This window comes from Osmerus mordax, chromosome 1, assembly GCF_038355195.1.
Source record: "Osmerus mordax isolate fOsmMor3 chromosome 1, fOsmMor3.pri, whole genome shotgun sequence".
In the NCBI taxonomy this organism is placed as follows: domain Eukaryota; kingdom Metazoa; phylum Chordata; class Actinopteri; order Osmeriformes; family Osmeridae; genus Osmerus; species Osmerus mordax.
The window spans coordinates 14,129,376-14,154,921 of NC_090050.1; the positions used below are offsets into that span (position 1 = coordinate 14,129,376).

Here is a 25,546-nt window from a genome sequence, read left to right on the forward strand (position 1 = left end):
AGATCCATCTCATAATAGATATCACGTGTTGTTGATAAATATACTGGGCTTCAATTTAGTCACATCATTTTTTGCTTGTACAGTTGGAAATGGACTTAAAAATATGTCAAAGGTTATAAGTCCCCATTGAGTTCGATAACTTGTTTTCAGCTGAATGTGTACGCTTACACAATCAGATCGGGAATTAAAAAACTGAAACTTAATGTGAATTCTAATCTTTTAATCTTTGAGAAATGGGCCAGTGCAGATGGGGCAGGTCAAATGATACGCTGGCCTGCCATCTGAGAAAAGCATCTTTTTTTGTAACCTCTTGGGGGCGTTCAGATGGATTTGTACACCCTATTCGTATTGGCTGCGTGGCTTGTCCTCCGTAATGTCTAGGACGCAATGTGTAGGCTAGTTCCGCCCAGAACAGTGACATTCGTTGGATGAGGAAACGCGCTGAGAACGTGCGATACTCCATTATCATTCCACCTAGTTAGCGTATTCTATATTCCAATATTTTTAAGGGAATTGACTGGGTACTGATTTTTTTCCGAGTGGTAAGTGTGAACATCCATTGTACAGTGAAATATTACAATGTATCTATTACAGATGTGCTCAATGGTGGGAGAGTCGCAGTTCGCAATACCAATTCATCTTGTGTTCCAGTTCTCTGTTGTATTTATGGACCCTTTTTCTACAGGCATTTTACAGGCACGTAGAAACAGAGAGGCCAGAATTGCAGGCTTCTACCATTCGAATCAGTTAAAATAAGCAGTCGATGTTTGAATATAAAGTATATTTTAAGTGGCGCAGGCAGGAACTGCATTGAACACTTTGTAACTGGATCGACGGACTCAGTTAAAACAGTACGGTTTATTATCCACAGTTACCCGTTGTGACAATTTTGCGTTATTTTTGAATACATGATCTAATGATTATAAAGTAAAGTAACAATGTTTGCTAGCGTACGCCTAGGCTACTGTAGGGTACTCAACGATATGAGTGACCCCAGGCCTCCTGCGGACGGAGTATTTCGGTCGAGATCCAGCGAAGCTTGTGTCAAGAGTAGCCTGTTCATTTCAAACCTGTAGAAGATTTTGAAAACTGCTTATTATTAGGCATCTACACATGCCAGATTTATACAGTTTAAGAAACCACATCCATACAATCCAACTAAGTGCAGTATCCCTAGAACTTAAGACCAAATGCATACTGTTAGACTACGTGGGAATTATCTTTTGATACAGTAATGATTTGTGACACAAAATTATCTATCAGGATTTAGCAGGCACGATTTGCCAGTCCCACGGTGCCATGCTGATGCTGGCAACTAGTGGCTTGAAGGGATTAGGTTATATTAGATGACATTGTCAATTGTCACCTGGTTATTCGAAGGTCATGTGTCCTGAGGTGTAGGCAGGATTTTCAGGTTATATGATCCCAAGAATGACCTCAAAATAAGCAATGGCGGTTAAAGTTTACACAACAAACCGTGCCATTGCTTCCAGTTGTTGTCATTCTCAACAAAGCTTCTATTTAGTTTGGACCTATATTTTACAAATATCCAGCAGATAAGACTTTGCCTGTTATGGGTTTATAGCTAAATAAAAGAACAAACCCCTTGTAACAAATCTAGTTTGAAAAGGTCTAATACTGTAGGTCTCAAACATGTGTCTACAAGTTTGTTGGCTTGTCCATTCCAACGAAAGGGTGCATTTGTGGGAAACTCCACCATGTCCTTGATTTTAAGGCACCTGTATTTAGATCTCAAAAAATGATTAGATAAACCAATTTAAGTAAGTCTTATAACACATTCACAGTAGCCTATTAGCACACAAAATCTCTTGCCAGGGAATACAACACACAGGGGAGATGCAGGGTTTAATTAAGCTCTGCTGAAGCTGCCAGTCAGCCTTCTAGTTAGCCGTCTGTTCACTGTATCACCTCAGCATCACTGTCTGTCATTGCTGCCTACAAGGCAAAACCTAGAGCTGGGATTCATTGCACGGAGATAGGAGCATTCTACAAAGTGTGTGAATGTTTTGTACAAAAGTTAATCCACTGGTCCAAGATGCTACTTTAACCACTCCTGGTCACATATTGATTATTAATTCCAGGGGCCTTAAGCAGTATAACATCTTGGTTCTAGGTCCTTCTGTTGTGGTAGTGTGCCACATATTCTTCTGTTTGTCCTCACGTTGTGCTGTGCTGTTGAAATTGAGCTGTTTAGAGTTGTGCAATTCAAGACCTATAAGGTTACAGTACAGACTGCGTACAGGATCTGTTAAGTGAACTTGTCAAACGGAGAGCTGCTGTCCAAGCACCAACTTCCTAAGTCTATATATGGATCAAGCCAGGCTGAGACCTCTCTAACCTTGTAATACTGTTGTAATAACCTTGATATTGCACTCCTTATTTAGTTAGTGTGTCTCTGCTCATCTCTTGAGCCTTGTGTCACTTCAGTGTGGACAGTCCTGTAATTGTTGTGTGAGACGATTGCTTGTCATTAACCGCAGGCAGCGTGATAACACATCTGGGAGAGAGCTATTCCGTTTCATTTCTTTATCAGTGTCGGCATGACAGCAGCAGGTGGTGACATGGTGGAGAGAGATAGAGAGAGAGAAAGAGAGAGAGCACAGGTAGCAAGCTTGTTGATCCACAGGGATGGACACATTCCAAGGTGGAGGGGCCTTTAGATGCCCTCTGCAGTCCTTCACTACTGACACACACGCATATACACACACGCGCGCACACACTACTACACGTGCACATGTGCATAGATCGACAATAAACATTCACCACTGCAGCTCCTCTTTGATACAGAGAATAAACAATGCATTGGTTGTCATGTTAATAATGACTAATGTTCATCCCAATTAATCAATAATTTCACTCACATGTTCAGCCCAGGCCTGTTCCTTGTCCCCTTCACCTTGTTGTCAGGAAGAGTTGTGCAGGATATGTTTTGTCTTTGCTGTTTTGATCCAGCCACCACAGATCCATACCCATGGTCTGGCTACAAGATAAGTTAAACTGAGTTGTCCCAAAGGAAATTTGTCTTGGACACTTATGTTACCTGCTGTTAACATACAAATAACAAAGTGCATACGTGATACATACAATTAATACATACATTCATGCACAGGCTTTCACATACGCACACACACAATACCTACAGTACATGCACAGCGTACAGCATGTGTTCCCAACAGCCTCCCTCACTCCTTAGGCACCACAGTCCAAGGGTAGAGGTTCTCACGCACTGTAAAAATGGTATCCATGACTTGTTTTAATGGGCTTAGAGACACCAAGGAAAATGAAAGTCCTTGCCAGTTTTAATTGCAGTTGTGCAAATGGAGAGCCCACTGCACCAGGGGGCTGAGGCTCCTCCCCCCAGGGGGCTGAGGCTCCTCCCCCCAGGGGGCTGAGGCTCCTCCTCCCGGTAAAAAAAAACAAACAATACATCTGGAGATGAAGGGAAGTCACTGTTGTCTGTCTCAAGTCAACGTCAGATACATCAACAGTGAATCCAAAAAGATCGAAGACAGGTCTGGAACCAAGTTTAGACATCTAATTAACGTATAAAGTTTAACGCCAGGTATATTGTCTCAAATTCTTGTGCACGAGGTGAGAAGTTGGAAGCACCATTTGTCTACATATGTATCATTACTTTGACAAATTTTACCAAAAAATATTTAAAATGTGGCATGATAAATCAATGACTATAGGTACGCAACTTCAAAATGGTTGGTTCAATGTAATTATGTCTATGATAGTTGTGTCAACTATCCAAATAATCTTTTGTCTCCAGGCTTGATTAATCATTGACCATACCCCATTTACCAGTACTCAGAAACATTTTACAATGAAAGTTTAACAACGGTAAGATTTTTTGGGATCTGTACGCAATAAGGTGACATACAGTCGCTTGGCCCTTCCTAGTGACGAGTAGCTTGGCGAGCCAGCATCAGACGCCAAACTGTCACACTGAGTAAAGGAAACTCAGGAAGATTGGGTGGGATTCAGGTGTATGTGTGTGTGTTACTGAGTGGCGAGTTGTGACCCTAAATGTGTGTGTATCTCTGCAAGTAAGGGGGAAGCTTGTGACCAGACTAAGCAGTTGCTCCTATCTCTGTACATTTGTATCGTGCATGACCCTGTCTGTGACCATCTCAGGATTTCCCTCATTCTGCCTGCCTGCTTCGGCTACTTGTAAAAGCACCCCCTCTGCTCCTCGGCTGGGCTCAGCTGATGAGAATGAGAGGCCTTATGTAAATGATGGTAAAAGGTCATTTGGTCGTCATGGCGGCAGCGTTTGCGCTCCGTGGAGGGGGTGGGGTTTGGGGTGTGATGGCTCCCTGTGGTTGCCAAGGACACAGCCAACCTCCTTGGAGACCAGAACAGAAGGCGCCTGTGCTGTGCTGTGCTGGCTTGGAGGTTCCTCGTCACTCCCGGAGATTGACTTGTCAGCGATCAGTCAGTGTGACAGCCAATCTAGCAGTGTGATGGCTCTATCCAAAGAAGCTCGGCTCTGTGTGTGCAACAGGCAGCTCACAGAACTAACCTCTGTACATACGGAAGTATGGTTATTTTTTTAGTACTACTCACTCAATTCGGTCAGTTCTTTTTTTATTTAAGTGGGAGGATATTTAATTGAAGAACCTGGCATGTCTCTATCTATGGAATATCTGAGAGAGCAAAGAGAGATGTGAAATGTGTTGTTATCTATCTGGAGGTGAGATAGCTGCCCCTTGTCAGCACCCTGTTTTCTCTCCAGCACTCGTGGCCTTGTGTTCCTCTCATCCATTACAGGCCTTGTGTCCTGCTGGCCCAGCACTTCTCTGACTCCTGTAAGGCTCTCATCCGAAGCAGACCCACCCTCCAACCTGCTGCTCCTTGACGTGAACTTGTTCCTTTCTGTCTCTCCCCTTGTCTCCCCCAGCATTGTGCTCCCCCGCTCTGCTCTTACCTGCATGAGTGAGCCAGGTTAGGAATCCCCTACAGACCGCCAGTCTGAAGCAGCTAGCATAGCGAGGGAGCGCACAGGCTGGTACTCTATTAGCAGCACTGAGAGCAGGGCTGACAGGCTGCCCATTCCCCCTTATTTATAGCAGTTGTAGCAGGAGGAGACGAGCCGGGCCCACACCTCTCTCCAGCCCTGGTTATAGATTGCAGCACATTTATTGGGTGTTGTCCATTTGTTGACATTCGCTTAGTAGTGGTATATTTTCCTCCATGTCTCTGTGGCTTTATGAGGCTGATATGAGAGATCTTTTATTTCAGCCTTTGATTCTGGACAGCGACATGATGCAGACCAACAGTTTTGAGAAAATCCGCTCATACTGTCTTCATGAATGTCATGGTGATAGATAGAGGCAGATAGGCGCTTCTAAGAATCAAATCACATCACCCGAAAGACACTCCTCAAATTGATACACAGCTTAGTGCTTGGTCCGCTCCATGACTTATAAATGACCAAAAAGACCAAAATAGAGCTTGCTGAGCTGGAAAGGCTGAGCATGTAGGTTATTGTGGGACGAACATGGGAGAAACGGCCTCACATATGTTCTACCGCCCGCGGACCCACCTGACGGTTAATAAACAATGTATGATTAGTACTTTAACCTTGGTTGATTTAATATTAATAGAGTTTGTAGTTGGATGGACACATCACACTACTTGAGAGAAAAATAGTCCACTGGTCTGCCCCGTATTAGTGTTGTAAATCCAGCTTCTAGCTATCCCCTGAAACCCTGACAAATAATAATTTGGGCTATAAGACACTCTGTAAAGCCAAGTGGCTGATGTCTTGAAGACAGGCTTTTATATTACTGATGATGCCAACAGATATGCGGTCCTAAATCAATATGGGAAGATGCTTTTTTTAATCTCATAAGACCATTAGCGGATACAGCAATTCTTTAAAAGCCATCTGAGGATAGTAATAAGGGCCTATGCGGTATGTGAATGTGTTCATGTGGGCACGTTTGTGCAATGCACGTCTGTGGACCCTTTATTTGTGAAACTGTCCTAAGCCTTATTTTGCATGTGTCTGTGACTTTGTTTCTGTCACTGGGTTGCCCCCAGTCTGGGGAGAGGAGAGGGGGTGGGGCTCCCTCTTGGCAGAAAGGTTAGTGCAGTGTCTGCTGTGTGCCAGTGAAAAACTCTGCTAATGAACCAAGCCTCTACTCTAATACCGACACACACACACACACACAGATGCACACAAATACACAAACAGACATGCACACAAAAACACTGGCAGTGTAAACCAAAACCAAATATAGCGTAATCCCCAAACTCCCCCACACACAAAACATGTGACAGATGCTCATGAGAGAGAGAGAAAGGGAGAGAGAGACAGATGAACTTGGGTAAGAGAAACACGCCACAAGGTCATGTCCCTCCACCCCTTCTGTACATAGTAGCACTCGCACAGGAACCCTCCATAACACAGTATTCAATGGTCTGTATTTGGAAATATTCATGCAGTGGAGTCTGCATGTTTTCTTTGGTATTTTCACTTTGTTAATGATGCGCTTGAGTATTACCACCCTTTGTTAGTTGAAAATAATTCTTACAGCCGTACTAGGAATTTTCCTAGTAGTTTCCTAGAAGTAAATTCTTAGAAGAGGGACTAAACACTGAGTTATTTCTAAATTACTGACAGATAGTGCTCTCAGTGATATTACATTTTTACAACATTCACTTGACAATTGAATTAATTTAAGTTCTTCTATCTCGGCCTTTGATTGCATGTGCTGAGGACCCATGCAATCCAAAACAGCCTTTTATAAAGGAATTTGTCAGGGTGCGTAGAGACTGGGGCCTCCTTGAACATCCTGTTCAAGGAGTGAGCTGTAATTAAGAAAGCAGAAGCATCACCAGGGACTCTCAACATCCCAGAGTCAGAGCATGGATCTGGTCAGAGCATGGCTCTGGTCAGAGGATGGCTCTGGTCAGAGCATGGCTCTGGTCAGAGGATGGCTCTGGTCAGAGCATGGCTCTGGTCAGAGGATGGCTCTGGTCAGAGCATGGCTCTGGTCAGAGCATGGCTCTGGTCAGACGATGGCTCTGGTCAGAGGATGGCTCTGGTCAGAGGATGGTACTAGTGTTGTGGTGGCTCTTCTAGCACTGAGACAGAGAAAGACTTCCAGACTGGATCCAGTCCTGGTCCAAATATTCTATTTTCAGCCCATTGTCTCATTAGATCAAATAGAGCAGTGGTTTGGAACAGAACATACGGCTTACACTTCCTCCAGTCACACTAATGCCTTGACAGAAAGGAAATGAAAAAATGAAGAGATTTTTCTCCTCTAATTCTCTTACCAAACGGCCCTGGTTAGAGTGTTCGGAATAATCTGGAACTGAGCCCTGTCATAGTCCCTTAACACATAATTATACTCTGGAGTGGATTATAGTCAGACTAAGCTCTATAAATGTGTGTTTGGAGGGAATGAGTTTCAAGTGAGATGTTCCTGGTTACAAGAAAGGCTAGGGTTAAGGTGGCATCAGTTACCGTCCTGAAACAAGGGATATCCTTTTCTTTTCATGGTAACCACGACAACGGCAGGCACTTGGAGAGGAGCGGGCAGGGCAGGGGAGCTCTGCTGAATGGTTGGCATGGAGGTAGCATCTCTGGAATTTGGCTTGTCCCATTTCTGTTTTGTTTTTGATGCTTGACTGACTGCGAACCCCCCCAAAACTCTCAGACACAGACGTCCCTCTGTTCAGTAATTGGGACTGTACTTGTTAAAGTATTGTGGACCAAACTAAAAACAGACAGAAACATAACACAGTTATTTATGTGGGACTATCTGTCAAATAGCTGCCAAGTATTCACTCATAAAATCCGTCCGTCTTTTAGGACAGGATCACCAAAAGGATACTTAGTTAGGTTAATCCAGGGTTACCAGTGAGACTCATATCTGAGTTTTAGGCAGTTTAATGGCCAGCATGGTGGCCAGTAAGCTGTGATCCATCATGGAGCCTCTCCCAGGCGGAGGTGCTCTGCCCTCCGACGTGAGATGGATGGATGGAGACACAATGGGTCGATGGGGGCTGAGGCAGGAATGGTGGGGCTTCTTCATCAATCATCTAACACTAGCTGCTGACAAGGTGGCTACAAGACTCCTTTTGGTTCGCTGTATGTGTGTGTGTCAGCACTAAGCTTAACATAACAACTGTACCATCTCTATAGCCAGCCCAGCCCTGGCTGGATGCAGGTCACATGGAGTGGGGTCTTCTTTTTTAAAGACCAGTGTAATATTAATATCAACCCAGCAAGGCAGTGCAATTCAGAATCAGGATCAGGATTTTCACTTCAAAGTTTAATCCTCCTGGTTTCATCTGTCTCGTGTCTTGGTCTCGAACGAAGAGATAAGCCACGAGTGGGAAGGACTGACCTTTCCCTTGCTGTGTCAGAGAGCTCCTGTGGTTTTCCTCAGACTTGACTTCCAGACATGTTTTTCTCTGAGCCCAGTGAGGTAGTATGTTCAACATTGAGAAAGGGCGGCCCTGGGCACACCATGCTGAGGCAGAAATTGAGCCAGACAACAGCTAAGAGGCAATGTGCGTGAACGTGTATCATATTTGTGTTTGTGTGTTTGTAATGTGCTTTTAGCTCTAGTAAGCCATAAGTTCATGTCTGCCTAAATGAGTGTTTCTTAATTATTCATATTCAGTCATATCTGCCAGGAGATGTCATTAGTAACAACGTTCATATTGCTGCAGTCAGACCCGGCTGTGTTCGACTCCTGCCTGCCTCTCAACACTTAAGCTTTACCCACTGAAACACACCTCCGTAGATGTAGCACACAGTTTTTCACCACATAGTGGTGTAATCACTGCTAAAAACAGATGCTTTCGATAACCTTTCTCGATCTATATCTCCCTCTAGAACGGCCAGAATCTACTTTTATCCCAGCCTCGATTTCCCCTTGTCTTTATGTTTCTTGTCTGTCCCAAGGGGCTCCTAGCTCAGAATAAACATCCCCAGATTTGTCTCTATGGCAACAGCTGCACACACTGTACAGTAGAATAGGATTGTATAGTGCTGATAAGAGACAGGCCAGTCTAGTGGGAAGCTGCTGTTATTACAGGTGGCTGGACCCACAGCAAGGGGCCACATAGAGAAACAAGCCTCTGGGGGGGTCTTTCTCTCTCTGACATTGAAGGCGCAACCAGGGGGTTGTTTCCCAGGTAACCCCTGTAGGGGGGAGGTCTGCAATTAACCTGTCAGTCTATAATTTGGGTAAGTCTAGCCTGACCCCACTCCGTGGGCACTCTATTAGCCGATTAGCAGGCTACGATTACAGTTGGCCTTTGCCTCCGTCCCAATGTCTGTGACAGCCTGAGGAAGTGTTGGATTGATCCAGCCAATACGCTTAATCTGCTCAAGCATGCAGAATATTTGTTTTTCTTTTCTCCTCACAGCTTGTCTAAATATTATTTAGTTCTTCTGAGCCGGATTTGTCAGCAGGATTCCACTCCATATTTTCTCTCAGTTCCGGGTAATTACTTCCTACTTTTGATGTTTTTTTTTTCAATTTATTTTTCTTGTACTGGTATTGTTGTCACTCAAATGCCATCTGTTCTGAATTGTTGGCACACAGTTATTGACAGGCACCTTAAATGTCTGCCTGGGTTGTGATGATATTATGATGGCTACAATAGATGATCTTGAGATCATTGTTTTTGTTGTGTTGTTTTGTTACATTGATGGGTTTTTAATGTGTGTCTATTCTGTGCTAGAAAACAAATTGCCTCTCGGAGGACATTACAGTTTTCAAAGTCTAAGTCACTCCTATGGATTTTGAGTGGAACTTCTAGTCTTTTCCAGGAAGCAGTTAAATATTGTCACCAGCAGGAGCGTTCCATCCCCCAGCCAATCATTAGCAGCAGGTCCATGAAGAGTGCCGAAAGGTCTTCCTGCTGACTCAAACTGGGATGATGTCACCGAGCATAGCTGCTCTGGTTGGTTGAGTTACAGACACTTCACTAAGCAACCCTGAAGGTGATCTGATACTGAAGCCCAAGGTCATTAGAGGGGCGGACTCTGACACAGGAAGTGAATGCATCAGCCCCAGATCAGACTGCAATTGGCCTCCGTTCTGTCCAATGGTACTTCAGGTTGATTTGGGTTAATTATTAGCATGTATCTCTCACAGTCAGTGGCACTGTAGTTAGTATAATAGCCGATTGACTTGCCAACTTGTTGTTTGCTCCGACCTTCAGTAATCAGAGAACGTCTGTCTTAGTTTAGGATCCATATGCTTTTCAGTGTAACCAGAGCTTGTCTCTTGGTGCACCAGGTAACCCAACACTGCCCCCAGTTCTCACCTTGAATGAGGGCTGAGGTGGAAGCCATGAGAGGGGGAGGTGGGGGTAGGGGGAATAAACACAGACGTTGTCTCTCTGAGGGGGGGGGGGGGGGGGGGGCAGGGGCAGGACCATGGCACCACAAGCAGACGCTTGCTTCATCCCATACTAATAGATCAATCAGTATGATGTGCTGTTGTTAACCGCTCCCAGGATAACTAACACATGCTGCTGACATGAATCTGAACACTATCGACCCTGTGGGACCCTGTGGTCTCTTAGTAATCTGCCATGTTCTGTGCGTGTGCGTGCTTGTGTTGATGAACAAACACATTTACGAGTGCACTTCATGCTGTAACACAGCCCCGACTCAAACAACGATACAACACTGTCAAGCCCAGTCTGTGGGAGTATGTGTCATTTGGTGCTTATCTGTACTGTCCTGTCCTTTCTTTTTAGAGTGACTAGACAGAAAGATGGAAGAGCTACAGGATGTCCAGCTGACTGAGATCAAGCCCCTGCTGACCAGTAAGGTGAGCTGATGAGGGGGGGACTAGCTGATGAGGGGGGGACTAGCTGATGAGGGGGGGACTAGCTGATGAGGGGGACTAGCTGATGAGGGGGGGACTAGCTGATGAGGGGGGGACTAGCTGATGAGGGAGACTAGCTGATGAGGGGGAGACTAGCTGATGAGGGGGACTAGCTGATGAGGGGGAGACTAGCTGATGGGGGGGGACTAGCTGATGAGGGGGAGACTAGCTGATGAGGGGGGGACTAGCTGATGAGGGGGAGACTAGCTGATGAGGGAGACTAGCTCATGAGGGGGAGACTAGCTGATGAGGGAGACTAGCTCATGAGGGGGACTAGCTGATGAGGGGGGGGCTAGCTGATGAGGGGGGGCTACTTGCTAAGGAGGTCCATACGTATCCCAACAGCTGTGCACAGCACAGTGTGTGTACATACAGAGTGCTCTGTTCATCAAAGTGCATTATTTATATCATCTGGTTCACAGTAGAGGAGGAAAAAAAGAGAGGGGGGTTGGAGTCAATAGGAGAAGAAGGAGAGAGAGGGGAGGAGAGAGGAAGGATGGGAGTTTGAAAGCAAGAGGGAAGGAGGGAGAGATCAAAGGGAAAGCTGGCAGAAACTCATCTCTTTTCTGGAAGCTTTAAAGATTCCAAGGGAAGAGCAGCAACCAAAAAAAAAACTCTGGCAGATCAAAGCTGTCTTCCCACCATTCCTCAAGGACCATCTCCACTGCAGCAAGGAGCCAGCAAGACGAAACCATGACACAGTCTTTCTTTGGGTGGGTTAGTGAGCATGAAGTCAGCCTGTCTGTAGAACATGACCCCTGTTAGCTCAGTCGGGTGCTCCAGGTAAATGCTCCAAGTGACCCCAGGCGAATATCTCAGACAGTTAGGCAAAGTGTTGGGTTAGAGGAAGCGTGTTGACTAAAGCAGAGGCTTTTAGACTAAGTGTCATGAGGCCAGGGGGAAAATAACATGATCTCATCAGCCTGAATGAGTGTCTGGCTGACCTCTCACTCCACCTAGTGGCCACCTCATTAAGAGACATGACACAGCTGCCAGCAGGACAGAGCAGAGGAGAGACTCAGGGACAGGGAGGACATAGGAGGAGAGTTAGAGATAGGTGTAGGCCTCTCAGTTGGAATGACTGTTCAGCTGAACAGCACTTCTCAGGTCTCTGATATACCATTCAGACATTTTGTATCTGTATCTTACATGGAACGCTTCACAACAACTCTGTTTGCTCCTTTCTCATTTTCAGAACTCACGCAACTTCCAGGACTTTGACTGCCAGGTGAGTGTCCTCAGTTGAAACACTGTTGTTGTTTTTTCTGTTCCTGGAAATGGCATGACGCAGGGGAGGGTGGTAGGTATGAACATTGCTGCTCAGACCGTGCCCTACATTTGAAAGGAGTTTCTCCCTCATGAGGTGTTCACTTTTGACCCAGTTTGTGCCCATGTCAAGTGTAAAGAACACTATACAAACACTACCAGTTATACTGTCAAGTAAACCCCTCAAGACTTGTCAAATAATGGTGAGATTGCCCTTGTTTCTTTGTCTGTGTGTATGTGAGCGTGTATTATTGAGAACAATAGTATTATCGCCAATCATAGCAAATGTTTGAACATCTTGCCAAAGATGGTAATCCTACAATTACTCCCCTGATCTCTGCTTGAGCTTGATTGTACTAATGGGGCCAGAGTCAGAAAGAGCCGGTCAGGCCACACACAGACACTCATAACAACACCACACACACTCATAACAACACCTCACACACACTCATAACAACACCTCACACACACTCATAACAACACCTCACACACTCATAACAACACCACACACACACACTCATGACAAAACCACACCCACACAAAACCTAACACAAACACAGAGACGGTTTAGAACAAAACATGAGTTTGGTTTCATGTGGTTATTGAATCGATGTTGATTTAGCTTCATTGTGTAATCTAGCCAATGATGGTTGACTTAGTAGGTAATTGGGTCTTTAAGTTTCCACGTAATGTTAGGGATGTTACTTCTGAGGCTTCTTCTCCCAGTGAAGGGTTAATGTCTGTGGCTCTCCCAGTGAAGGGTTAATGTCTGTGGCTCTCCCAGTGAAGGGTTAGGGTCTGTGGCTCTCCCAGTGAAGGGTTAGGGTCTGTGGCTCTCCCAGGCTCCTGCAGTCTTCATGCTCCCTGCATCACATCATGGGCTAAAAATAGCTCCTGCAGGTAGGAGAGTAAGCACGCTCAGTAGAGCAGGGCTGGTTCATGCTCTCCTCCATGTGGTCCTGTCTAGCACCCATCCCCCATTACACACCCTCACACACCCTCACACAGAGCCTACACTTGTTTAGAGGTTTGTGGAGTCAAAGAAATTGACCAAACATACATACACTCATACAAACCCACTCTCTAGGTCTGTTTCCCAAATGTGTCTTTTTGCAGTGTAAAGCCAGTAATTCTACCATTGCACCAGTAATTCCAGTACTGCTGTGATGATGTCATAACCATGCTGCTGTGCGTGATTGGCCAGGAGGAGACAGGGTCTGGGGGTGGTGCCTCAGCCTTGATGCCACATAGATACTTCCTCCCTACCAGAGGATACATTAGCACCAACTCCACCGAAATCTTCCAGCAAGGCAGGGTCAGCACAACAGCTGCCTCTCTGCTATGAATGTAGAATGTGGAAGCTCCCATCTTTAAAATTGCAATCTGTGGTAAATCTCATTTTATCACAATATATTGTCCAGTTCGTTCAGTGGTGAAACATTTTGTTTAAAGGTTGATTGTTCTGCATATACTTTACGTGGAAACTTAAAATAGGGATGTTTGACCATCAACTTAACTTAAACTAGGTGTAGTAAGAATCCCCTCTCTATTCTCCTCATGGAACAATGGCTGCCTCCTCTACACAGTATAGTACTGCAAGTCATCGTCGTCCTCCACTGTTTCATCTGGTCCAGGAGAGGGCGCTGTTTACCTGATCATTTGTTCAGAACCAATCAGCTTGCCTTTGGGTGGTGTCTTTAGGCGTACATACATTGGCCGGGTTTCCCAGATTTGTTAAGAAGCTCTTAACGCTAAGAGCTTCTTAAGAGCGTTCTAAGAACGCTCTAGAACGCTCTTAGAACGCTCCTAAGAAGCTCTTAGCGTTAAGAGCTTCTTAACGAATCTGGGAAACCCGGCCATTGTCTACTGTTCTGATCTACGGGTGTACGGGTTTGAGGACAACATGATCCATCTCCTTCCGTTTCCCCTGACTCATAGGGTGACTCGTGACTCATAGGTAGACGTGCCAGCTTGCATGTGTTCTGGATATTCAAACCGTCACTTACCATCATGACTGTACTTTGGGGGGTGGCACACTGGAGGTTGAAACCAGCTGGCTGTCAGCCCTTGTTGTTAAAGTAGCCTATTTGTCATAAGGTGTATAGCTATGTATAGGATAAAAAAAAAATTATGTACCGCATCAGTCAGTGTGTACACCACACCTCAGAATGAACCATGTGTATGGGGCACCCCCTATGGGCCCCTGGTAGTAATGGCACTGGCAATCCTGTACGTCAAACTCAACACTGATTCTGAGTCATAAAGCAGTTCTCCTCCGCCTCCACCTATCTTGCCGTTTGGGCAAGCTACTTTGAGAGGACCAACTGTGACTGCAGGTTATGTGAAAAATAGGATCAGGTGAGAGAGAGAGAGAGAGAGAGGGAGACAGGCTTAGAGACGGATAAACATGCTACACACATTTCTGGTTAATTCCCCATAACTAACATGCATGTGTACTTTATCGTTTCTTCATGTTGTATTGTAGAGAGCATGTTCTCTCTCTTGTCTGGCGGTGGGGGTTGTGTAGGATGAAGAAACGCAGGGTTGACAAGGGTCAGCTGATTAATGTTATTTGAATAGCACTTATATACCTACATTACATTCAGCTGCTGTTAAACAATGAGGAGCAGGGGATGTTGATTCCTGCCATATCTGCCACCTACTGTAAATGTGTGCATTGCCTTGTTTGTAATAAAATAACGTCTATCATTAAGATGATGAACCTGTCGTCGCTGTCAAAGACAGGAAAACGTGTCTGCTTTCCTTTCCAAAAATCAGCTTGATGATATATTCACCTCTTAAACCAGTAGGCTGATCCTTTAGCGTTGGCATGTAATGTCAGTTCCTGCTACTTCTTTTGTGATTGGTGTTGTCTGTATGGGGGATGCTGAATGCAGACAGGGGTCAATAGTCAAAGTCAGCTTCCCTTCCGTATTCTGTGCTCCAGCACCACTTCCTCTGTCTGTGTGTGACGTTGCAGCCCTGCTTGTCTCCTGGGCTGCTGGCTGCTTCCAGGCGGACACCCCTCCTCCATCCCTCTGTCTCTCCATCCCTCCCCCACCCCTCTCCTCTAAACCCGCCTTCCTCTGCCCACCTGACCCTCTGCAATCCAATTAGAAGGAGCGGAACGTAGCCCCTGAAAACACTAACGCACTGTGCTTACCAAGCGCAAACTGCAGTCTCACTCTCCCCCTTTCTGCCTCCCACCCCTCTCACACTCTGTCTATCTCCTTTTCTCTCTCTCTCGGACTCTCCCTGTATTTGTATCTTATCCATCTCCCCCACTCTCATTCTAAAGTATCCACCCCTCTTCTTCTTCATTTGGAGTTCTGTCCGTCTCTCTCATTTCCTCTACCTCTGGGTGCTCTATCCTTGCTCTTTAGCTAGTCCCTCTGTGTGTGTCTACTCCCCCTCTCTCTCTCTCTCTCTCTCTCTCTCTCTCTCTCTCTCTGTGTCGCTCTCTCTCTGTGTCTCTCTCTCTGTGTCTCTCCCTTGCGCTACTACCCTCCCTTTCTCCCTACCCGTCCTTGTGGAGATCTTGACAGCTCCCAGTGGCACTCAGTCTACTCTCCTGCGTGGGAAACATGTCAGCCATTCTGGATCTGGACCAGATTGCATGCTCCGGGAATGGAGTGGTGAGTGGATCTGACTGACACACCTTGCTCCCTCTGTGCTGGGTTATGTTTCTTAGTGCTGCTTGTAGAAAATCTGTGTGTGTGTGTGTGGCTGTAGGACTCCCTGGCCAGCAGCTCTCACACAGACAGACAGAGCCATTTCTGTGCACAGGCGTTAGTGTGGGCGAGCGTTTGTCTGCAGGATTTCTTGTTTTCATCTGCCGCCCATGCATTCATGTGTGCGGTCCATGCAGAATGGTGCAGTGGTGCATTTTAACGGGATGTCATGAAAAATGCATATGTGTAAAGGGCTGTGAATAAGGGAGAATCCGAATGACTTGTACATGTATGCTGTTTGTCTGCCTGGGCTTGTGATTAGCGTTTGTGTTTACCAGAGTGATTGTCGCTATTTCCGTTTGTATCAGTAATCATTTGGCTGGCCTTGTTCCCCTCCTCCCAGTCCCTGAGTTTGGATCAGTATGAACTGCAACACTCAGGCAAGTCATCTTTCAACCACATAGCAACAACGTACCACTTGAGCAATGGGCATCACACCCAACGAGAACCCTCCTGTTGTTTTGCCTTGTGACCGCTGGAATACTCAGAATACACTCACCATATCACATTATGTGTGTGTTGTGTGTGTGTACGTTTGTCAGTTTGGATGTGTGTGCGAGGTGATGGATGCCGTCACTCTGAGGGTGGGGGAGGAGAGAGGGAGCAGGATAAGGTGATGGACAGGACAGGGATGAAAGGTTGCGGTGAGGTATGATGACATACTGCTCTGATTGTCTACTTGGCTTTTCCTTATGTCCAAGTCTACCTAAACCCATCTGTCGTCTTTTCCCCTCCCCATTGCATCCTCTCCTCTCTGTTTCCACTATCCGCCTCTCCTTCCCCCCCTCATTTTATTCACTCTGTAACAGTGTTTCAGCTTTCTAAGGTTTCTCTGCTGTGCTGGGCTCTATTTATGCTTTAGTAAATGTCCGACCTCTACCGACTGTATCAAATCCACAGTATTCTACTCAGTATTCTACTCCAAAAGGCACCATAGATTGACTGTGGTAAAGGGTTAAAGGATTGCAGCCATTGCAGTACCCCCCCTCCCCCTCCCTCTCAATGCAAGGAGCCCCGCCCCAGGTCTGTTTGCCTCAAAGGCTGAGTTGTGTGTGTGTGTGTGTGTGTGTGTGTGTGTGTGTGTGTGTGTGTGTGTGTGTGTGTGTGTGCGCGCGTGTCTGTGTATGTTGAGGCAGAGATGAAGGGAAAAATAGTGAGAGGATGACTAAGATCAATAGTGGCCAGAGGGAGTAGCAGGAGGTGGATTGCGGGATGCAGGGTCTGTGCTGTCCTGTTCCAATTTGAGGTTATGCATCATCACACCCATCTGTTTGTTTGTTCTGGCACTGACCTGTCCAATATCTTGAACCACATTCCTCTGAATTCATCTGTCCATTTCATGTTTTTCTTTCTTTCATTCGGACCTCCCTATTTTCTCCCTGTTGCAGACAAAGTATTCGTTTCATTTCCTGGCTCAGATTTTCACTTGTGTGTGTGTGTGTGTGTGCATAGGCTGTATGTGTTCTCTAAAGCAACATTTCTTCACCCACTAAGTGTCCTTGACACCGTCTTTCCTGAATATTCTAGAATAATTGTCCAACCATATAATAGCTTTGGCTAGGTAAGATAATCTCTTTTTAAATAATAACAGTTTATTGTGTAAGTAAGCCTTGTCACTAGTTGACATTTAAACAGTCTAAGACTTAATTCTTGTCGTTGGGATGATGGTTGTATTTTTGCTTCACTCATATGCTTTTTCACCATGCATGCTAGAGAATGAAGGCCAAGACAGCCAATCTGTGACCTTCAGAAGACCGTTCAACCTTCACTTCTCCTAAGGGAATAGTCCTATATCAGTCAGTCTAATTCAACCTCAGCTGTGAAGTGAAAATGGTGCTTTGTACAGTGTTGTGTGCCCAGCCCTTCCTGGCACAGATAACCTGAGCTTCTCCTTCACTGAAGCTCTGCCTCTCTGTTATTGATGACCTGAGTGCCTCGAGACCTGAGACTTACCACTCCCTTGGACACACACACACACATATACACACACTGTGTCTCCCACACCGTCCGTCCCATACGCAGTTCTGAGTCATGGCGACCTTGCGCTTTGGAATGTGTGTGTCTGTTTGACGTAAGCAGATACTGCTGTCACGAGTCTTGAGAAGTAGCAGTAGGAGGAGCCATGAGAAAGTTTGGATACAAGCCAAAGGATGACTATGTCATTTCCTTTGTGTCTTGCATCACCTCCTGTTTAAAATATGTTCTTCTCATGAAATGATGAGCTCAACATTTATTGCTGCATTTATTGCTGAGTAATCTTTATAGGCACTGACCTACTAGGTACTGCTTAACTGTTAAAACAAGGCTGTGGATAGATGGCATCCATTTTAGGGGATGTGAGTCTGTGTTTCGTAGAAGAGGTTCTTGGGTTCACAGCGAGAAACACGGAGAGGAGAGATGGTCCTTTGAGATTTTTGAATTAAAATGCTGGTCACCCCTGTGGGCAGAGCTTTGAGAAGCCATGACTCTGAGATTTTTGCGCAGTCATTCCTCAGAGAGTCTTGCATACTTGAGACCTCTGAAGAAAAGATCTTCTCTCGACACAATCGTCAGCTGTGTGTTTCATCTAGGCAGGAAACAGGAGGACCTTACTTCCAAGATTGTATACACACTTAATTATCCACACGTACGCGCGCACACACGCAAACACACAAGATTGTAATTGGATTTCGGATTTGTCCGACATTGTATGGTCTCTTCCCCGTGTGTGATGAGCTGTGTGGTGCTCAACTATCAGCTGGATCCCCGTCCATGCCAGATGTCTCTCGTCCCAGAGGGGAGGGGTGAAGGCCTCTCTGAGGGCCGAAGGCCTCTCTGGATCCTCCAGACATCTGGGAGGCCTTCATGGAAAATGACACAAGCTTCAAATGCCCTTTCATTCAAATTACTTGTTCACCATCGATCCCATTTCAGTCAGGTCTCTGACCTCCCTGTTGCTGTCTCTGATTGGCTGCAGGAGCATGACATTGAAACTCCCTATGGCGTCCTCCATGTGACCATGAGGGGTGTGCCCAAGGGCAACCGGCCAATCATCCTCACTTACCATGACATTGGCCTCAACCGTGAGTAAAAGAACAATTCATGCTATTTGTGCCATTTGGTACGTACAGTATCGTCTTACATGTTCGTCTCTGCTCTTCCTCCTTGCAGATAAGTCGTGCTTCAACACGCTGTTTAACTATGAGGACATGCTGGAGATCACCCAGCATTTTGCAGTTGTTCATGTGGACGCCCCTGGCCAGCAGGAGGCTGCGCCCCCATTCCCTACTGGGTGTGTGTTTGTGTGTGTGTGTGTGTGCACGTCTGCCTGCCTGCTTGTAAATAGGCACTTCTAAACAACCCTGTTTGACTTTAGTCTCATACTGTAGGTTGTCTGTCTTTGTGTCTCCAGGTACCAGTACCCAACCATGGATGAACTTGCTGAGATGCTGCCCTCAGTTATGACTCAGCTAAAGTAAGTGATGGACATGGTCACTAGCATGTGTACAACAGTAGCAGTGGGTTGTACAGTTGTGTTGTGGAGGCTGATGTGTACATCTGGTCCCTGCAGGGTTAATAGTGTGATCGGGATTGGAGTTGGAGCAGGTGCCTACATCCTCTCAAGGTTTGCTGTAAGTCCCCCTCTCTGATCTACTATTCATTTCCTCTCGCTCGTTCTCTGTCTGTTTCTCTGTCCGCCTGTGTGTCTCTGTCTGGGATGCTAATACCACAGTCCCCAGGCTGGGTCTGGCTATGCCTTTCTACAGTATCTGTCAGACTGAATAGTAATGCTTCACATCCTTACACAAGCAGCAATTCACGAGTCTTTCATTTGAACCGTGCCCTTCATAGGATGATAAATAACCTTGTGACCGAACCCATCTCGCTCTCTTTCTCTCGTGTTCTTCATCATTGTTTTTCTGTCTAGGCAGCAGAGCTAAAATAAGACAGGCATTATAGCTGTGCGATACATTATAGTTGGACAAGACATTATATATGTACAAGACAGGATAGCTGTACAAGACAGGATATCTGTATAAGACAGGATAGCTGTACAAGACAGGATATCTGTATAAGACAGGATAGCTGTACAAGACAGGATATCTGTATAAGACAGGATAGCTGTACAAGACAGGATAGCTGTACAAGACAGGATATCTGTATAAGACAGGATAGCTGTACAAGACAGGATATCTGTATAAGACAGGATAGCTGTACAATCAAGTCCACAGAAGGAGAAGGGAAGGACAGAGAACACTGAAAGATTAATGAGGAAGAGGAGGACAGTGGAGGGGGAAGGTGGATGCATTTATGGAGGATTAGGCATCACAGTGTTGGATGTTCCTCAGGGGCTCTGCTCTCATTCTGATTTAATGAGAAATATTGTGATTGTCACATGCTTTCATTTGGAGTATGTGCTCTTGGGGAACCAAATGTGATGGCTAGGTAGGATGGTACCAGCTGTTGCTGCCCTGGATTAGGATTATGTTAAAGATATCTGGAATACCAGAGGTCCCGAAACAGACATAGTCTGTCAATGCACTAATGCACTTCTAAATCCAGCACTCTTTTTAGAGACATTCTATATCTGCACCCGCCTGCTTTCTGGCTGATAGATTTTGTGCTGCACCTGGTTATGGTTTTGAGATTGGGTTTTGAGATTTTCCCATTATACCTGGTGTCAGACTGACCTTCCCCCTTCTGTCCCCTGCAGCTGAATAACCCCAGCCTGGTAGAGGGCCTGGTGCTGATCGACGTGGACCCATGTGCCGAGGGATGGATAGATTGGGCAGCCTCCAAGGTCAGTTTTCTATCATAAGACATCCACCATACCGGCCCTTCCTACCCTTCCCAGACTTCTCCACTAACTGCACAATTAATGGAGAAATAGTAACTGGACCTTCTCCTGATAATTTCCCCTTTAGCTGTCTGGGTGGACCAGTAATCTTGTGGACATCGTGATGGCTCACCACTTCAGCACTGTGAGTCCCCCTTAATGCCACAGCATGTTGGCCTTAGTTGGAGTCTAGTTAACCTCCGAAGAGAGCTTTCATCCTCATGGTGTGTGTGTGTTCTCAGGAGGAGTTGACAGATAACCAGGAGCTCGTCCAGACCTACCGCCTCCATATTGCCCAGGACATCAACCAGGACAACCTGGGCCTGTTCTGTGCTACCTACAATGGGTACGCTTCCATGGGCGCTCAGAGGGCTTCATCCACTCTGGGGGTTTCGTTAGAGCTCTCTGATGGCTGGACACATTGCTAAACCATGTGTTTTTGGGGGGGGGTTTGTCTGACAGACGTCGGGATCTGGAGATCGAGAGGCCAGTCGTTGGTCTTAATGAGGACACAGTCAACACACTGTTGTGAGTTTGTATTGTTTGTACTATTTCCAGTTGTTGTTTTGGTGTTTTGTTCATTCACTGCCATTTTCAAACTGTTTTTGCCGTCTGTTTGCCGTCCAGGTGCCCTGCTTTGCTGGTAGTCGGAGACACATCCCCTGCTGTGGAGGCTGTGGTGAGTTAGATGGGACTGTGGTTGGTTTAGATATGGCCATAGATAAATCCTCTGAAGTATACGTGAAGACGTTATACGTGACCCCCTTGACCCTCCTCTACAACCTTGCTTTAGGTGGAGTGTAATTCCAGATTAAATCCAACTAAGACCACACTGCTTAAGGTGAGGCCATATGTATTAAATGTGTAATAAATGAATATATATAAATGGGTGTGTGTATATATTTGTGAAGTAGAACTGACAAGTGTCTCTGTGCTAGATGGCTGACTGTGGAGGCTTGCCCCAGGTTGTTCAGGTGAGACTTGTGTTCCTAGGACACTCCATTTGTTTGATGACTTATTCAATTATTCACTTCATTCATAACTAGGTACTACCTACTTTCATAATTCATGTCTCTTTCACAGCCTGGAAAACTGGCAGAGGCATTCAAGTACTTTGTGCAGGGGATGGGCTACAGTAAGCATATTCCTATTTCTATAATTCAGTATGTATGTATTACAGTCATGCTGTAATTTAAATTTTTAAATACATTTTCGCGGTTACTTTAGCCAGTTAACAGTGGCTCCTCTACATTTGAAACTGCCTAATGATGTCCTCTTGAACTGACGTGTTTGTTGTCAAGGTCTGTATGGCCAACGTACTTCCTGTTGACGTGAGTGAAATGATAAACGCAAGTAAATGGATGTTGCTTTCATTGCGGTTTCCCATGAGCTTTAGCCAGACATTCTGTTAAAGGGTTTGGAGAGGACCCAAAAGTATGTGAAAAGACTGTTTTTGTCACCCCGATCACGGAGAGACACATCTTACTCCTAATGCCTTTCCTCTCTGGTCTTTTCAGTGTGTGGTAATCTCAATTCTCAGTAGGTGAGGAATTAGTGATTCTAGCATGACAGACTATCATCAAGGATGTGCTGAACAGCAATTGACTTCCTGTTCACTTCAGCGTGGGAGAGATTCTCTTGTTTTGCCGTGTGTGCTTTTTCTTTTGTATCACAACTGTTTAAGATGCAGTCCCCCCCCCCCCCCCGACCTTCCATGGTGCATACTTAAACAGGCTGCTGGGTTATCACCTGCTCATTCATCCACAAGGAATATATGTATTTACCAAATTGATCACAGTGCACAAAACTGGATTGAATGTTTGATAAACATTGATAAGTGTGGGTTAGTGTGCTTGCTCTGTCTTAATATAATGCTTGTATCTTTGCTCTCGATCTGTCCAATCCCACCTCAGTGTGAGTGCAGCCCTCGGTGTGCTGTACTGTAGTGTCATGTGCTGTAGTGTCATGTGCTGCAGTGTCAGTAGTACAGCACAGCCATGGTGGAACTAAAGGTCAGCATAGAGTGCCTGTGGGGCAAATGTCATTGTAGGACTAGAAGATGAAAGGCTCCTTTCTTGCAGAATATTGGAAATAGAAAGCCTCTGCAAAAACTACTCTTCGCACTGGTAGAACCTAAAAGGAGAGAGAAGGTATTCTGACATGTGAGATGGGATTCTCTACACTTGCTCTGTAGCTGTGGTTCTATATGCTACAGTATGTATGCTACGTACAGGGCCAGTTGCACTAGTCAGGTTTGCCCTGCTCTTCATTCTATCTGATAGTAGGACCTCTCTCCTGAAGCCCTCTTGACTCCTCACTAAATCTCAACATTGTCAAATCTCTCTTTCAATGTTTTCCTTTCTCTTCCTTTCTTTCCCTTCCTCTGTTCATCAACGCTAACAGTTCCCTACGTTCTTCTCAGTCACCTGAGCAACGAATCAGGTATTAGGTCCTTGAGCAGCTTCAAGGCTAAGACTAGCTGCACCAGCCGCAAGTCATCCCTGCCCACACCAGATGAATGTCAATGTATGCACAAAGAAATCCATTGAGCTGATGCTTCCAAATTGTATTTGAAATATTAACTTGTTACATTAAGTTATGTTACCTATTTGCATACTTTGACAGATTCATTTTTGTTCAGGTGGCTTTCCTGATAAGCATGAACATCTCTAGGTCGGACTGCTCTACTTTGTTGATGGTGCATGAGATTCTAGTGTTGGTTTGTTTTGTTTTGGTTTCTATATTCTATTTATATGCTTCTTCTATTTAGTTTGTTTTGGTTGAGAGATGCAGCCTCTTCATGCTTTGCATATCAGTATCTTTGCATGGTGAATATAGTCAGCTTTAGTTTTACATGTATGAGTATGCCCAAAGAAACGATCATATGACGCATTGTGCTCTCTGCACTCCTGTGCTCGCTGTGCTCGCTGCATCCCCTCCTCCGCTCGTCTCTGTGACAGAGAGGCTAACGCTGCTGTCTTGTGCCCTAGTGCCGTCAGCTGGTCTGAGCCGCCTGGCCCGCTCCCGTACCACCTCCTCCTCCAGCATCACCTCCATGGACAGCAGCCGCAGCCGCAACTTCAACAGCCTGCTGGAGGGCAACACCACTGGGGCCCTGGACAACCAGGTTGGCCCCCAGACCATGGAGGTCTCCTGCTAAACCTGCCCCCACACTCCTACTTACCACCGGGAAGCAGCCCTCCATGCTGCCCCTGTCCGCCTCCTCCTCCTCCCGTAACTTATGTCTCCCATCTGTATCTCTCTTACACTGCTACTCAATGCCAGAAGGTTATGTAATGAATAATGTGATGAACATGTGGATATAAATATATATATATATATACAAATATATTGACTATTAAATCAAATGTAGTCACAACTTGATGCAATGAAACAAATATATATATATAAACATATACATATATTTGTGTGTAAAGGGTCTGATGGTAAGATCAACCACCCCATGTCCTTCTCATTATTTTCTATCCAAATGCATGTCTTTCATGCAGGCAGATCTAGCCTCACATCTAGATACACTTGTTCCCTTCTTATGTTACCAATTATTGCCTCACATCTTGTATTTATTTTTTCACAATGTGTCTATGTGTAGAAGGTTTGCCCCCTTACATTTTAAAGTCTTGAGTTTGAAGGGCACTGTAGCTCAAAACCAACACTACCCAGGTCCTCTGCTTCTGTACTTCAGTCATTACACATAAGTGCAACACTTTTTAATTGATCTTTTTTATGTTGGGAACTTTGAACACATGCCTCTATTGATTGTGTGGTTGTGTTTTAATGCTGTATTGTACCTACACTGTTATTCTCATTTCACCCCGCTCACATTGTAGTATTGTCTCTCAAGCTGTGTGCATTTGTAGTATTTTACTGTATCTGCAATGTGTTATTCAAATGTATTTTTTGCATTAGCAAATACACTGAATGAAAAATAGCACTGTATACAGGTTGAACTAGGACCTTTTATGTCTTTCAAAGCATCTGTGCAAAGAATAATAATACAACAATAGAAATACAAAACAACGATATCGTAAAGATGTTTTGATCTCTATATTATTTTGTTATTAATGTTGTTTTCTTTTTTCTGTATACACAATTGTTGTTTTTGTAGCCTATTCAGTCATCTGTTGAGTAGACCTTCACAGTAACAACATTAACAAATGTCTTCTGATGTGAAAATGTGTTTAGTCCCTTTCACAGAGGGTGGTGCCTCTCACTGTCTGCTGATTCAACTCATTTATACTACCGTAATACTAAATAAAGCTAGAATATTGAAAATGTCAATAGGAGTTTCATTTTATTCCAAACCGAGTGCATTTCAACAGTTTAGTCAAAACATAAGTTGAAGATATTTAAGTGTGGACAGTATACCTAGTGAGGGCAATCAAGGTTGGTACTGCATAGAAACCTAGAAAAAAAAACATCAATCACTCCAGGCCAAAAATGTCATGCTTGCTTTTATTTTCTTTCGGTTTGAAATTCAGAGCTGTGGAAACTTGTTTTCCAACCGCAAGTCAGCTAAGCTATTTTTAGCTTGCCCTGAAAATAAATGTGCACCGTCTTGCCATACTGGTGTTTAGATAAGGTTTTCTCATACATGCCACAATTAATGGATTGAGCATCTCATTGCCCCAAACCTGTGTTTGGTTTTGGTTTTCAGATGCTCAGCACATACATATCAGCCGCCACATCTGTTGGCCCTAATACAAGTCTTCATGGTTTTTACAAATTATGGCAAGGCACTGTAGGCAGTCAGGTCATTCAAAGTCAAACGTTTCTCTTTGGCTGATGATCAGAATTGTATGCTGACTGATACACTTTAA

The 25,546-nt window shown here is 45.1% G+C and overlaps 1 protein-coding gene across 6 annotated transcripts; it reads left to right on the forward strand.

Moving 5' to 3' along the window:
• The first annotated feature begins 428 nt into the window (after nucleotides 1-428).
• ndrg3a (ndrg family member 3a) lies at nucleotides 429-25,007 on the forward strand. Of its 6 annotated transcripts, XM_067229345.1 has the most exons (18): nucleotides 429-542; nucleotides 10,765-10,838; nucleotides 11,549-11,608; nucleotides 12,091-12,123; nucleotides 18,849-18,954; nucleotides 19,043-19,163; nucleotides 19,284-19,346; nucleotides 19,443-19,503; nucleotides 20,586-20,672; nucleotides 20,797-20,853; nucleotides 20,951-21,054; nucleotides 21,171-21,236; nucleotides 21,336-21,387; nucleotides 21,502-21,549; nucleotides 21,647-21,682; nucleotides 21,792-21,843; nucleotides 23,112-23,150; nucleotides 23,699-25,007. In XM_067229345.1, the coding sequence occupies exons 2-18, from the start codon at nucleotides 10,782-10,784 to the stop codon at nucleotides 23,866-23,868; spliced, it is 1,212 nt and encodes a 403-aa protein (XP_067085446.1). In that variant the 5' UTR covers nucleotides 429-542; nucleotides 10,765-10,781; the 3' UTR covers nucleotides 23,869-25,007. The 6 variants fall into 6 exon arrangements, with proteins under 6 accessions (XP_067085446.1, XP_067085478.1, XP_067085487.1 ...); XM_067229377.1 differs by lacking the exon at nucleotides 23,112-23,150; XM_067229386.1 differs by lacking the exon at nucleotides 11,549-11,608.
• Nucleotides 25,008-25,546: the final 539 nt, after the last annotated feature.

What these genes read in the sequence shown, in the direction of transcription:
- ndrg3a (XM_067229345.1), top strand. Translation starts at nt 10,782, where the DNA reads ATGGAAGAGCTACAGGATGTCCAGCTGACTGAGATCAAGCCCCTGCTG. An exon ending in TCCAGGACTTTGACTGCCAG is followed by an intron (nt 12,124 to 18,848) that starts GTGAGTGTCCTC and finishes GATTGGCTGCAG; the next exon opens with GAGCATGACATTGAAACTCC. An exon ending in TGGCTCACCACTTCAGCACT is followed by an intron (nt 20,854 to 20,950) that starts GTGAGTCCCCCT and finishes GTGTGTTCTCAG; the next exon opens with GAGGAGTTGACAGATAACCA.